This window comes from Aulonocara stuartgranti, assembly GCF_965226115.1.
Source record: "Aulonocara stuartgranti genome assembly, chromosome: 23".
In the NCBI taxonomy this organism is placed as follows: Eukaryota; Metazoa; Chordata; class Actinopteri; order Cichliformes; family Cichlidae; genus Aulonocara; species Aulonocara stuartgranti.
The window spans coordinates 41804730-41820370 of record NC_138958.1 but is presented as its reverse complement, the minus strand read 5'-3'; the positions used below and the strand labels follow the sequence as shown (position 1 = coordinate 41820370).

Genomic DNA, 15641 nt, shown 5'->3' with positions numbered 1-15641 from the left:
CAGCCCTGCAAAAAAAAAAAAAAAAAAAAAATCCACCTGAAGAGGTCAGTCAGTACGAAGCCATAAAATAAACATTTACACGGATTTTCACTGCTAGCAGATCAACATTAACCCTTTAATGCTGAACAGCTGCTCTTTCCTTCCTGTTGTTTGGATCCATTAATTGTAAAGTCGGTTTTATGTCATCAGCTCTGTCAAGTTCCTTTTTAATAAATACATAATAGATTTGGGACAAAAAGAGCACAGGGGAATAAAAGAATTACTAAATCTATATTCAGTGGGTGATGCAGTCTGCAGAACTTTAAGCAGAAAAATGCACAAACACCTTAGTAATATGCACTGATTTTTCTCCTAGGTAGACAGGAACACTGTATTTGTTTAGAGCAACATGTTGATAACTGCAGGGTTTGCAATGTTGTAGCTTTCCAAGCATTGTAAAGAGCCACCTGTTATTGTGGAGGTACTGTATGAGGGGATTTACCCTGTAATCATGTGGAATTTCTTTGGGTGATCACTCTGCAGCAGCAGGTAATGAAGTGGAATGAGATCAGAGTAGAATTAAAAGTGCAGCAAGGGCTCTGCCACCCACTGAGATGAATACTCTTCAAACAGTCATGTGCGATGCTGGATTAAACCCGTCGAACATTTGACAGTTTCCCAGTTTTTACAGGACTACTTAAATATCCTCAGTGTTACATGCAGTCCAGGTCACGGGAGTCTTTTTGAAGTCTTATCCCCACAAAAACACATATTCTGCGGTAGCTTCCAAAAACTGATGGATGTGCCTTCAAAAAAGAAATAAACTGTAACTGGGGCAATACAGGTAGCTGAGGAGGAACATGTGAAAGAACTGCATTAGGGTTGGGTACAGTTTTCGGTATTCCACAGTCCTGAGTAAGAAATGCTCTAAGTAACAAAGATTTGAAGCTTTTCTAGGGTTAATGGCCCTCAAAGCCAGATTTAACCTTTTCATACATGTTCAAGTGCTTTATCTATCTTGCATTCACACCTATGGACGATTTACAATCACTAGTTAACCTAAAATGCGGATTTTTGGGAGAATCCGGAGTACTGGGAGGAAACCCACATAACCACATGGAGTTTGTGCCGTCTCCACACAGAATGGGATGATAATGAGGCTGGGAGATAGGACCTACTGTACTTGCTGTGAACCAACAAAGCTATAAAGCCTTTTAGGGTCTTATTGTAAAACGACTGTTAGTCTGATAACCTGATGATGCTCCCCTGTGCCTGTGCTCACCTTTATAGTGAGTATAACATTGGTTCATCTTATTCCAGGCTGAAGCTAAGAGACACATTTTTTATTATTTCTTTGACTTTTTTTGTTAAATTATTACATATGCAACTTCCCCCCCAAAAAACCCTTGTAATTGACTGTAAGGTTTAATAACAGTAACACTAAATATAAGATCTACTCAGTGGTGGTTGTCGTTGTAGTTCCAATTGTAACATCATAAGAGAACAATAAAATTAAGGAAATCAATTATTATTACATGGCAAGTATTTCTCTCTCTTCTTGCTATAGTGTTTATTATGATCTGTGGCAGGAAAGATGATCTCATGAATATAACCTAGTTCGGGTGTCACACTCATTTTAAATGGAATTTCAGCAGTTTTTCTACTTGATAATGAAATGATGTTGTAGTCAGTGAAAGAAAATTTGTCAGCGTAACTCTTTGGGCTTAAATTGTGAAAAAATAGTGTAGAATTAAATATAGTAGATTGTGTATTACATTATTACTTTGGTGCAGCATGCATGGTCTAAAGATAAAGATCTCTTTATCTCTGAATTATGCCACATTCAGAAGTTTGCAGACGACACAGCCATCATGGGGTGTATCTGGGATGATCAGGAAGGAGTACAGAAGTCTGGTGAGGAACTTTGTCGCATGGAGTCACACAAACCACCTGCAACTCAACACCTCAAAGACTAAGGAACTGGTTGTGGACTTCGGGAGGTCTAGAGCAGGTCCACTGCCGGTTCAGATAGAGGGGGAGGAGGTGGAGGTGGTCAACAAGTACAAGTACCTCGGGCTGTGGGTGGACAATAAACTGGACTGGTCATGCAACACAGAGCACCTGTATAAAAAAGCCCAAAGCCGACTGTACTTCCTCAGGAGGCTGAGGTCTTTTAACATCTGCAGGAAGCTCCTGAGGATGTTTTACCAGTCGGTGGTTGCTGGAGTACTTTTCTATGCTGTGGTGTGCTGGGGGAGCAGCACAGCAAAGAAGGACTCATCCAGGCTGGAGAAACTGATCAGGAGGGCTAGCTCTGTGGTCGGCATGAAGCTGGACACTCTGGTGACAGTGGCAGAGAAAAGGACATTAAAGAAACTGATGGACATTATGGACAATGCCAGGCATCCTCTGCACACGGCCATTAACCACCAGAAGAGTCTGTTCAGTGACAGGTTGCTTCTCCCCAAGACAAGAACTAACAGACTTAAAAACTCCTTTGTCCCACACGCCATCAGACTGTTTAACTCCTCTCTGGAGGGGAGAGGGAGGGGAAACAGGAGGACAAAGGAGGGGGGAACAACTAAGCTGTAGTGCCTCTTCACCTCACTGTACAATACCTTGTGCAATACTTTTTGTAAATAGTCAACAGTGCAATAGACCTCAATACTTGAAATGTGCAATTCACTTGTATTTTTATTTTTTATTCCTATTTATTGTATTTATCCCCTTTGTATATTTTATTTATATTTGTCTCTGTATTTATATATGTATATATATATATATATATATATATAGCAGCTGGATAGCGTAGTGGTTAAACTACACGCCTTTGGAACAGAGGATCGCAAGTTCGATTCCTGCCTGGGGCGTCTGTATCCAGTAAGGGTCCTAAGGCTAGACCCCCTATGCTAAGCAAGCCTACCGCAGACATGAGCGAGACAGATAAATATGAAGGCATGCCGGCTCGGACGTCGCCCGGATCAACAAGGTCCGCGTCAGGTGTTGAGGAACCAGGGCACCCTGACGAAAAGTGGGCTACTGGAACAAGAAGGCATCGGTGGGCAAGGGACGAAAACAGGGCGTTGTTGGAATGCTACTATGCAAGTAACCCTGGCGGAAGGGGCTACATGAATAGGATGAGGGACCTATGGATTCTTCGATACCCAACATCCACAATGACGGTGAAACAACTAGTAGCTCAGTGTTCCAACATTCGAAAGAAGGGACTGCTCTCACAGCTAGAGATTGACGAGGTACAACACAAATGCTACGGCAAGGAGGAGTCAGGACGCCAGGTCAGGGGGGAGATATCATCACCCCCACCCGAGATTGGGTACATAGCCCTAAGTGCGATAGGAGAAGGATCGTTGAGTGTGAGAGGAACTGACCTGAAAAATAGGATCATGGCCAAGCTTGAAACCTGGATCCCCCGTAGCCGGTTACCAAGATTACGTGAAGTACCCTCAGAAGGTCTGCTAGATGATGTTAATGCAGCACTACGGGCAATACCTACAACCACGATTACCGACACTAACAAGCTGATCTACAATACGGCAGCAGTGATCAGTGAGATGCTTGGCTACAAGTTGAACAGCCACAAGGGGCAGTACCCTCCATGGAGAAGGAGGCTAGAGGGCAAGATCAAAGTAGCACGGCGGGAGGTTAGCCAACTAACAGAGTTGCAGAAAGGTGCGACAAATGAGGTGCCTAAGAAATACAGCAAGCTGTCCATACCTGAGGCCTTGGAAACTGCCAAGCAAAGACTCACAGCCTTGGCCAGCCGCTTGAGGAGGTACACCAGAGAGATAGAAGGCAGGAGAATAAACCAGCTGTTCTCCACAGAACCAGCAAAGGTGTACTCTCAGTGGCAAGGGAACAATAAGAGAACAGCACCACCAAGGCTGGAGACGGAGCAATACTGGAAGAGCATATGGGAGAAGGATGCAACCCATAACGGCAATGCTCAGTGGATCTGAGGGCAGACCACAGCGACCTCCCTGAACAGGGTCCAGTAACCATCACAGTGGCAGATATCCAAGAAAGGGTCTCCAGTATGAAGAGTTGGACAGCACCAGGGCCCGACATGGTTCACGCCTACTGGCTGAAGAAGCTGACTGCACTCCACGAGCGTCTGGCAGCACAAATGAACCAGCTGCTAGTTAACGAGAGACACCCGGAATGGCTAACTGAAGGCCGGACGGTCCTGATCCCCAAGGACCCCAAGAAGGGACCGGTCCCCTCCAACTACCGACCAATAACCTGCCTCAGTACTACATGGAAGCTCCTGTCAGGCATCATATCGGCTAAGATGAACAGGCACATGGGTCAATACATGAGCGGGACACAGAAAGGAATTGGCAAGAATACCAGAGGTGCAAAACACCAGCTACTGGTAGACAGAACAATCAGCCGAGACTGCAAGACCAGACTGACCAACCTGTGCACTGCCTGGATTGATTACAAGAAGGCCTATGACTCAATGCCCCACAGCTGGATACTGGAATGCCTAGAATTGTACAAGATCAATGGGACCCTAAGAGCCTTCATCAGGAACTCAATGGGGATGTGGCGTACAACACTAGAGGCCAACTCCAAGCCCATAGCACAAGTTACCATCAAGTGCGGGATCTACCAAGGAGATGCTCTGTCCCCACTGCTGTTCTGCATAGGCCTGAACCCCCTCAGTGAGATCATTAACAAGACTGGCTACGGATACCGACTACGGAACGGAGCAGTTGTCAGCCACCTCCTGTACATGGATGACATCAAGCTGTATGCCAAGAGTGAACGAGACATCGATTCACTGATCCACACTACCAGGCTATACAGCAATGACATTGGAATGTCGTTCGGACTGGAGAAGTGTAGTCGGATGGTAACAAAGAGAGGGAAGGTAGTCAGAACTGAGGGGATTGAACTACCAGAAGGCAACATTGCAGACATAGAGGACAGTTACAAGTACCTGGGGATCCCGCAGGCAAATGGGAACCATGAAGAGGCCGCTAGAAAGGCTGCAACCACCAAGTACCTGCAGAGGGTCAGGCAAGTCCTGAGGAGTCAGCTGAATGGTAAGAACAAGATCCGGGCCATCAACACATACGCCCTGCCCGTGATCAGGTACCCTGCTGGGGTAATAGGCTGGCCAAAGGAGGAGATAGAAGCCACTGACATAAAGACAAGAAAGCTCCTGACCATGCATGGAGGGTTTCACCCCAAGTCCAGCACCCTGAGGCTGTACGCTAAGCGGAAGGAAGGGGGCCGGGGACTGGTGAGTGTCAGCACCACAGTCCAGGATGAGACAAGGAACATCCAAGAATACATTGGGAAGATGGCCCCAACTGACCGAGTGCTCAGTGAATACCTCAGGCAGCAGAAACCCAAGAAAGAGGAGGGAGACGAGGAACCATCATGGAAGGACAGGCCCCTGCACGGTATGTACCACCGGCAGATAGAGGAGGTGGCTGATATCCAGAAATCCTACCAGTGGCTGGACAAAGCTGGACTGAAAGACAGCACAGAGGCACTAATCATGGCAGCACAAGAACAAGCTCTGAGTACAAGATCCATAGAGGCTGGGGTCTATCACACCAGGCAAGACCCCAGGTGCAGGCTGTGTAAAGATGCCCCAGAGACAATCCAGCACATAACAGCAGGGTGCAAGATGCTAGCAGGCAAGGCATACATGGAACGCCATAACCAAGTGGCCGGCATAGTGTACAGGAACATCTGTGCCGAGTATAACCTGGAAGTCCCGAGGTCAAAATGGGAGATGCCCCCAAGGGTGGTGGAGAATGACCGAGCTAAGATCCTGTGGGACTTCCAGATACAGACGGACAAAATGGTGGTGGCTAACCAACCACCATAGTGGTGGTAGACAAACAGAAGAAGACGGCCGTAGTGATCGATGTAGCGGTTCCGAATGACAGCAATATCAGGAAGAAGGAACACGAGAAGCTGGAGAAATACCAAGGGCTCAGAGAAGAGCTCGAGAGGATGTGGAGGGTGAAGGTAACGGTGGTCCCCGTGGTAATCGGAGCACTAGGTGCGGTGACTCCCAAGCTAGGCGAGTGGCTCCAGCAGATCCCGGGAACAACATCGGAGATCTCTGTCCAGAAGAGCGCAGTCCTGGGAACAGCTAAGATACTGCGCAGGACCCTCAAGCTCCCAGGCCTCTGGTAGAGGACCCGAGCTTGAAGGATAAACCGCCCGCAGGGGCGTGCTGGGTGTTTTTTTTTTTTTTTATATATATATATATATTTATATAATATTCTGTAACTCTGTAACTTCTGTCGGTGCTGTGCTTTTTTGGAAATCGAATTTCCCAGAGGAACCCACCCGAGGGATATGTGTGTGTGTGTGTGTGTGTGTGTGTGTGTGTGTATACGTGTGCATATATGCCCTGCTTCAAATTTTCTAAAGCTGCCAGGCATTATGTTTAACACCCCTGATTTAGTTGAAATCAGTAGGCTATATAATAAACCAGCAAAGGCATGCTTTTAGTGCTATTTTCATCATTATTGTTCCCGTGTAGAAGTTACAGATGACCTTGAATTTGGTTATTTATTTACCTGTTTACTTTATAAGACCTTAATTGCAGCGCTGGCACTTTAAGACAGTCCTGGTTTCATGAATGAAACGCAGCCATTCATAAAAAACAGCGGGGGCCGGGCCACAGAGCAGCCTCGATGACGATTGGCTCGCCTTCTGACTGACTCTGAGTTCCAGCCAATGGCAGGGCAGGAGATCGTTCGTTTTAGCCGCAACTATCAGAGTCCTTCATTGAGAAAAATCCACAGCCGAGTGATTAATCGAGGTGCTGCATGGGATGTAGGGGAGGAAATCTGCGACGAGTTCTGTTTTCACACTGCCAAGAAACTTCACTTACCGAGTGAGTCTTCTTCTTTTTGTTTTTATCTTACCGCTTTAGTAAAAGCTGGCGCCTGCTTGCCTTTAATTACATAAACACCAGATGCATGGTCGCGGGGTTTTTTTTCTTTGCTACAGGCTCCGAGGGGAGCACATAGGCGTTCAGAGGCTAACGCCATTTTCTTAAAAATCTAACTCGTTTATTCCCCGCGACCGTCTGCCTGCCTGCAGTGCGGCATTTCCGTCTGCAGCAGCCTTTTTTTCAGCTTGTTGGCGCCGGGAATCCTTCACTGTTTGTCTGTGGCGAAATTTCTCAATGGTGAGCGGGTGTCTCCCCCCCTCCTCAGCCAGTATCGTGTTTCACTTCATTGAGAAAAACAAGGAGGACTCAACGAGCGTCACGCGAAACTCCATTCACAAATCTTTCACTTTAAGCGAGGATTTGTTGCTAACGTTAGCGGAGTTAGTTGGCGTGATTTCTCCTCGGTGGTGTTTGTAGTCACTGAAGCAAAGCCGAGTGACACACTCACACTCACACACTAAATCGTTTGTGGAGGTTACTTTAACCGAAGACTAGACAAAACGTTACGCAACGTCGGGGGCTGACCTTTTCATCTCTTGAAATAGTTTTTCACTGTTTACTTTTGTCCCATATTTCACGAACTTTAGTTGGACTCTTGAGCAGTTTGAGCCAGGTCAATAACCCCCTTTTTTTTTGTTTGAAGAAACATTAAAAATGTAGAAATTTACAAAGCTTTGAAATCTGGTGTAGTTAAGAGGTGCAAAACATTGTTTAAAATAATGTCTCCCATATCTTTATCGCATATATACGTTTATCGGCTACTTTAGGTACACCAAGAAACCAGTTTGAGGTGATCTGAGCTTTATGACGTTGTGTTGTTCTGCTGGATGGGTACACTACGGTCATAATGGGATGGGTATGGCCAGCAATAAAGCTCAGGTAAAGTGTGGCATTTAACAATGCCCAGCTGGCACAAACTGCAGCACTACAACCAGTTATCTGGTCATCTGAATGTCACAGAAGAAATCAGGCAGCTTTCTCCCCCCCTTGTCTAATTATTGGTTAGCCTGTGCAAATTTTAGCCTGTTTCCTGGTGACAGGAGTGTCACTCGGTGTGGTCTTCTGCTGCTGTTGCCTGTCTGCTTCACGGTTTGAGGTGTTGTGCATTCAGAGATGCTCTTCTGGTTGTACCAAGTGGTTATTTGATTTATTTGTTTCCACCTTATTAGATTGAAGCAGTCTGGTCATTCACCTCTGATCTCTAGCATAAACAGCCTTAGTAAACTCTAGAGGCGATTGTGCGGGGAAACCCAACAGTTCAGCAGTTTCTGATATACTCGCACCAACAACCATGCCACATTCAAAGCCACCTAACTTCCATTTCTTCCCCATTCTAATGCTCACTTTGAACTTCAGCTGGTCACCTTGACTGTGCCTAAATGCACTCAGTTGCAGCAATGTGATTAGGTATTGGCATTATTAGCTGAACAAGTAGTTTGTTTGTTTGTTTTTTAAATGTTTCTTCTTTAATCCTATCTCTTGGCAAGCAAAGCATCAAACCATTTTAATTCCTGTCTTTTCAAACATAGCATTGTCATTCTTTGTACATATGCTTCTCTGTACGTCATTAAAGTTGGCACAGCACAGCCAAAGGAAAAGACGTCATGTTTTATTTGACTATTCAGCTGCTTTCTTTTCATTGCCTCAAATCAGCCTTTGAAGAGCGATTCCTCCCGCAGCTTCACGTCAGTTTATTCATGTCAGATTTGCGTACTGCAGATTGCATAATTCTTTCTGTGACAACGGGGCTTTTATAGCCACTGTAAACAAACATGCCAAGTCATGTGAAAGGGATGATGGTAGTATGGATGGAGGGGCTAGTCCTGTAGGGGGAAAAATAGACTACGATAGACTTGGATTTCTGCTTAATGACTCCAGTATGTTCAAAGTATATCACTTCCTCACTGCTCATCCCAGGGTGAAGACTCCTGCAACATGGAGGCCTTTTATGATCAGCAGGTTCCCTTTGTGGTCCCTGAGAGTGTGAGTTTGAAATGTTATGGTTTTATATTCTTATCTTTTTATTGTCTTGCTGCATGTGTGCTGAGTTTCATTCCTTTGCCCATTTCTGCAGAAATGTCACACACAGGAAGCAGCAAAGTGTCTCAGCGATAGGAAGAGGAAGTTCATGGACACCGAGCTGGCTCAGGACACAGAAGGTACATATAAAACTCAACTGCAGTTTCATAGTCAGTCTAACTTCTTGTGAGTGCCAGGATAACATCTGTCTGCTGGATACAAACAATGTGGGGAGAAATTATATTCATAAATTTGCTAATAGGATTATTTTTTTTTCCCCTCCCCTGTTCTTTCAAGTGCCCCTCGTGGTCTTTGGTATTTCTTTAATAGGTCATGCTTCTCTGACAGTCTTATATAGGCCATTTGTTGTCATTAATTACATGTGAAATGTCAAATAATTGCGCCCACACACATTCTAACAAATGAATGTGAAACCATCTTCCAGATCTATTCCAAGACCTGAGTCGGCTCCAAGAAATATGGATCGCTGAAGGTGAGCATCCCACATTATACAAATGATGTGTGATAGTTGATGAGAGGGGTCCTTAAACGGCATGTCTTTTCCTCCCTCTCAGCTCAAGCTACCGATGACGAGCAGTTTGTCCCGGATTTCCAGTCCAATAACTGTGAGTACCTGCTTCTTCTTGGATGTTTGGAGAGATCACGATTTCAGGTTTTAGCAGTGGTGCGCACTATTTATGCACGAGAGTATTTTTGTGAGAGCTTTATGATGGGTCTGGAACTGAGCGTTGGAAGTTGGTCTTTAACGTGGAGTTGGACATAAGAGGGTTGGCACGTGTGATCACATTGCACTGTCAGCTGTTGGCTCTCATTTAGGATCTGTGCAGCTTCCTGCTCAAATGGATAAACTCCACTGAACTTACCAGATTGTGACTCGTGATCTCAAAGGTCATTGGTGTAAAACCAGTTGTTTACAGTGCTCTCATTCGTTGGTGTTTCCATTCACCTTGGAGCTTTGCCAGTTAAATGATAGTCGTCATGTACCAGAGGAAATGAGGCGAGATAAAAAAATAAAAAAAAAGTACTGTACTTAAAAGTGTTACAGATAACGCGGGCGATGAGGAAATGGTGCGTTTAGTGCTCCTGCCAAACACGTATTGCATATACTTATTGTTGCCGTAATCATAGCTGCTTCAACACAACGACTCCCCGTGCGGACAATAAAGCTGACGGAGACCGTGTCGTGGATGGAAACATTAGCGGCCTGGCGTCATCGGCGCAGCATACTGATGAGAATCTCTACAGATTCCTGGAAAGCTCAGATCAGATAGGGGTAGGTTTCCTTTCTTTCACAGACGCAGGAGTGGGGAGCAAACGCTGAAAGGGACGATAAAGGAAAAACTTTATGCTAAAGCCTGCATTGCAAACTGGAAGAGTGCAACTTAAAGATGTGCAGAGCTTGTCTATTTAATGTGAGGTGTCATTGCTACTAAATTATCAACATGAGCAGATAAGAGTTAGGAGGGAAATATTCAGGGTCTGAAGCGCTGGCGGTAAACTCTAATTTGGATCTGAAGCCGTTCTGCCACACCAGCAGGCAAATGTTTCCACCAAAGCTGCCATTTAATAGGTCTCGAGTGTGTTTTGGTTATGGAAGTGCTGCTTCAACAAACACATTATTTTCCCAACCAGTGTTCCCAGAGGTAATGTTGCGTAATCCTAACTGTCTAACCATTACGCTCACCAGGGATCCAACACTAGGCAGTTGGAGGCAAATTAGGAGTGTGAGACTTGTGTAACTGTGCAAAAGATGAACTGATGATGATGAAGTCAATTAAAATGCCTTGGCATTGAATAGGGACATAACATTCAATTTTACTCATTTGAGACAGCAAAAAACACAGTTTTGAGATAAAGACTGACTGATGTTCATATACTTGTAATACCGGGGGGGGGGAATAAATAAATTTTAGGATATTGGAAGTTAAAGAACTGAAGTAACACAGGTGGGGGAAAATCAACAATTAGATGACCCCTGTGAGCAAGCACTTGGTGACAGTGGGAAGTAGAAACTCTCTTTTAACAGGAAGAAACCTCCAGCAGAATCAAACTTGGGGAGGGGTGGCCATCTGCACTGAGGCATTGGGGTTGAGGGGAGGGCAACAGGACAGACGAGACACTGTGGAAATGCAAAGTGTTGTACAGAGACACTGTGTTGAGTAGAACACTGCATCATGGGAAGCCCTGCGTAGCCTAAGCTTATCACCTGATTCTGCCTGAACTATGAGCTTTATCAGAAAGGAAAGTTGTTTTTTTTTTTTTAAAGACTAATCTTTGAAGCAGTCCACTTGGCCATCTAATGTAAGGGTGTTCATTCCATGCTCTGCAAACATGTATGTATTATTTGCCTGTGTGTTTTTTTGCAGTGATGTTTCATGGACTGGCCGCCAGCAAAGTGAAGCGTGAACCCAGTCCGTCCAAAGACTTCTCTCCCTGCAGAACGCCTCAGGCTGACATGTGCCTTTACAGCTACAGGTAACCATTCATGTTTTTAAACCTGTGTGTGATATACTGCAATACTACCACCACCACACACCTGGCAGACAGAACTTTTGGATGATGTGTTTTTATCTGGTCTCCTTAGTGCCTGTGAGCCCGCTCCGACTCCATCCTCCACACCTGCAGTACAACAACGTGGCTCCATCCACCCTACTGGACCTCCACCTTTACAGAGGCAGTTACAGCCATCTACCCCTCAGCTGACCAACAACTGCTCCCCAAACCACACTCCTGCCCTTAGCCCCTCCCACCTCCGCAACCTTCCACAGGCCAATCAAAGCCAGCAGTTTGCTATGCCACATCCTCCCATCGGCTCTTCCAGTGTGTCGTTCAATGCAGAACAAAGGTAAGCTTTAAAATAAATCTATATATACACACACACACACACACACAAACACACGCGCGCGGTTTAAGCTGGAAGCGAATGAGCTTCAAACCTTTAAACATCCACTTCTTTCCACACTTCAGGTTCCAGCGGCAGTTGTCGGATCCCTGCCTGTCTTTCCTTCCTCCAAAGAAGACCGCAAACACGCCATACCACCCCGCCATCCGTGACGGGAGGCCAATGTATCAGCGCCACCTTTCAGAGCCTCTGGTTCCCCACGCTCCCCGGGGTTTTAAACAAGAACTGGTGGACCCGAGATATCCAGAGCCAGGGCCTCCTACGTCAGGTCTGGCACGTCCTCAGACTGCCTTCAACCATGTCACAATTAAACAAGAGCCAAGGGACTTTGGCTATGACTCGGGTATGTTACCCTTAGTGTGGCGACGGCATCTGAATAAAATGTATTCACGTCTGTTAGGGTAACAGGCAGTCTTGCCATAGGTGAAACATTCAAATAACTACAGGCCTAGGCTCAGACACTTTACATTTGCTTGCAGTTTATGAAGAATTGTGACTTTTGTGCCTTTCAGAGGTTCAAACATGCCAGCCGTCATCCTTTGAGAAGTCTGCTTTGTACCAAAATAACAGTGCAGGTGAGTTTGTGTCCTGGGTTTAAAAATGCCTTTTCATGCTGCCACAGCCTTTTTACTCTATTCTTTGCTCCACAGGATTTGGTCCAGACAGAGAGCAGTGTCTGTACTATGATGACACCTGTGTTGTGCCGGAAAGGCTGGAAGGTAAGACACGGACTTCCAAAACATCCTTGTTAACACTTAGTGTATAAGACAAAGGAGGGAAGGACAATATCATTTAAGGCAGTGTGCTGTGAGTTGGCGGTATTGTGTTCGTTATTGGCATTTGCATACACCAGGTTGAGTATTCTGTTTCTAATGTTGTAACTATGTTCTGTCCAATGAGATGTGATTTAAAAAAAAAAAAAAGCATAATTTATTTATTTATTTTTTTTAAATGAGCAAACGATCAAGAAATTGGTTTTAAAAAAACAAACAAAAAAAAAACAACCAACCAACAAAACAGCACAAAAGCAGGAAAGGTGACTTCTGCGTGTCTTCACCAGGTAAAGTGAAACAGGAGGGTCTGCCGTACCAGCGCCGTGGCTCCCTGCAGCTGTGGCAGTTCCTGCTCACACTCCTGGACAACCCAGCCAATGCACACCTGATCATCTGGACGGGGCGAAACATGGAGTTCAAGCTGATTGACCCCGAAGAGGTCAGCTACTGCATACCTAATGTGGAACTTTGAGAAGCTTAATATTCTTAAGACTGGGGAAAAACAACATTTTAAAGCCATATATTAATTTTTCCCTCCCCCATCATGTTTTTAGGTGGCTCGGCTCTGGGGGATCCAGAAGAATCGACCTGCCATGAACTACGATAAGCTGAGTCGCTCGCTGCGGTACTATTATGAAAAGGGCATTATGCAGAAGGTAAAGGCAGGTCATGTTCCACTTGAGTCTTCCTTTACTCCTATGTTGTTGTAATCACAAACTATTAAAAAAAAAAACTAGCTATTGGGCTCTTACACTGAAGCACTGAGTTTCTGACCTCTTATTTCTAATCTTAGCCTCTAATGAAGCACATCTGGAAGCCATCCAGTTTAATGTTTTGAGTTTTAAAAGACTTGAGGTTATTTTATATATATATATATATATATATATATATATATATATTTTTATAATTTTTATTAAAGGCATTTATTTATTTATTATTTTTTTTGTGTGTGTTGTTGTACCAGGCTATTAAACATCATCAGTGTTGTTTTTTTTCTGCTGTTTTGGTCATTTAAACACTGAAGTCCATGGAGACTGACTCGCTGTTTAAACCAGCCTCAAGTGGCCGTTAGAGAAACTGCAGTTTTCTGTCCTCAACATTTTGTCATCAATTTCCAAATTTTTGAGAGATTACTTTTGTTTGATTATTATTATTTATTTATTTATTTATTTTAAATTTCTCAACTCAAACTCTTTGCAGGTGGCCGGTGAGCGGTACGTCTACAAGTTCGTGTGCAACCCCGAGGCACTTTTCTCCATGGCTTTCCCAGACAATCAGAGGCCAAGTCTCAAGCCTGACCCGGATGCTGTCCTACCTCCCAGCGAGGACGAAGGCTCCCACCTCCCCAGCTATGAAGATGACGGGCCTTATCTGGCTGAAGGAGTGGAGCAGTGCATCCAAAGACTGGGCCTCCCTGACGGCTACCCGTACTAGACTCCACAGCCTGGCAGCTGAATTATTTTTAACACGATGTAACCTATATTTACGGAGCAGTGTTTGAGAATTTTTAGTATGTACCTACGTTATCTGTCACAAAGACGCAGCATTTGAAGAAGTTAATTTCACAAAAAACAAATTATTATTAAGCCAGAAAGCTAACAAAAAAATAACTGATGGTTAAACTCAGAAAATGGGGAAAAAAACTCATCGTAGTTCTGATTTGGTTTCACGTATTATAATATTCTAAAAATACCTGGAATTTTAAGATTAGTTTACATTTGAGCAGTCAATAAGATTACAACATGTATCTAGAAGGAGAAGGCTTTACTTTACTTGGGAGACTTGTGATGGGTAAAATGGTATTGAGTCAGGTTTGTTGGGTGGGATAGGCAGTTGTAGCAAAATGAGGCTGGTTAAATTACAATGACAGTTTTATTTTTTGTAAAAACTGCATCGGTCCTGAAATATTCCAGCTTCTTGTAAAATTGTGATGCTCAATATTTTTTTCCCAAGCTTTTTTTTTTTTTTTTTTTTTCCCCTTCAAAATGCTCCATTTTTATCTTTAAAATTCTTTTTGTTAGTGACAGTGCTCTTGATGCCAGTTGTATTTTTTTGTAGCATGGCCATCTTTGTAGTCCTCTTGCTTGTGAACTCTGGGATTTGTATTACAACCAAAGTATCTCAAAGCCATGGCAGTCCTTTACTGTTTCTGTTTTAAACTGCTTGAAAGGGACTGACTTGTATTTTCAGACCTATGAATTATCCTATAAACATCTGTTTGAAATGTTTTGTGTTCCTCTTCTTGTTTTCAAAGCTGATATTTTTTGGCTTTCTATGGACTCGTAAGTTTTTCCTATTGCTGTTTTTGACAAAGGTACTGCTTCTATTTTTGATTCAGTGATACTCTGATGCGAATAATAAGCATGGACTTTCTTATGAATGCATCAGCAGTTCATGTCCTCGGATAGTTTTCTGCATTTTGTAGAGTTTATTTGCTTCGACATGTAGAAAAAAAGTGTATAATTATATATGGATATATTTTTGCAAAAGGCTGCGATTTGTCCTGTTGAAGTATTTCTTCAGCCTTCCAAGGATTTACCCATGAACTCCTGGAGCTAGATGGTGGATGTAAAGGTATATTTTGCTATCTGATCACATGGTTGTATAACATACTGACACTGGTCTCTCTTCTGCCCTTGGATTCTGTTATTCGTGCCTTCTGTTGATCTTTACTGATAAAATAAACTATTTTACTCTTTTCTCTCGCCTCAGTTCATTATTTCAAAACTACTACCACGTGAAGAAAAGAGAAAGTCTCCCCTGAGAAAGCAGCAGCGCCCTCTGCAGTTTGTTTAGAAGTGCAAAAGCTTTGCAAGACACACTAACCATCCTATTAGAAAATGAGCTAAAAGAGGGCCTCAGATTAGTTTCTATATTTAAACTGTCATTTGTATTATTTCAAAACAAAATACCGAAATATTAAGTGATGTCCTTGTTATCATAGTATTCCTTGATGCTATCTCCACTGAGTGAGCAGCGGCGCCCTCTGCAGTTTGTG

At 44.0% G+C, this 15641-nt stretch overlaps 1 protein-coding gene across 1 annotated transcript; it reads left to right on the top strand.

Annotated features, from left to right (window-relative positions):
- The first annotated feature begins 6753 nt into the window (after window positions 1–6753).
- LOC309700745 (ETS translocation variant 5-like) lies at window positions 6754–15343 on the top strand. Its single transcript, XM_082524532.1, has 13 exons — window positions 6754–6868; window positions 8846–8911; window positions 9003–9087; window positions 9393–9440; window positions 9523–9573; window positions 11335–11443; window positions 11553–11813; window positions 11936–12213; window positions 12383–12445; window positions 12521–12589; window positions 12931–13082; window positions 13198–13299; window positions 13844–15343. Exons 2-13 carry the CDS (start codon window positions 8864–8866, stop codon window positions 14075–14077), a joined length of 1500 nt encoding a protein of 499 aa, XP_082380658.1. The 5' UTR covers window positions 6754–6868; window positions 8846–8863; the 3' UTR covers window positions 14078–15343.
- Window positions 15344–15641: the final 298 nt, after the last annotated feature.

Excerpts from the sequence above, each read along its gene's own strand:
- LOC309700745 (XM_082524532.1), top strand. The coding sequence starts at position 8,864 with ATGGAGGCCTTTTATGATCAGCAGGTTCCCTTTGTGGTCCCTGAGAGT. Across the intron at positions 9,574-11,334 it reads GGATTTCCAGTCCAATAACT|TGATGTTTCATGGACTGGCC; the intron begins GTGAGTACCTGC and ends GTTTTTTTGCAG. Across the intron at positions 13,300-13,843 it reads AAAAGGGCATTATGCAGAAG|GTGGCCGGTGAGCGGTACGT; the intron begins GTAAAGGCAGGT and ends AACTCTTTGCAG.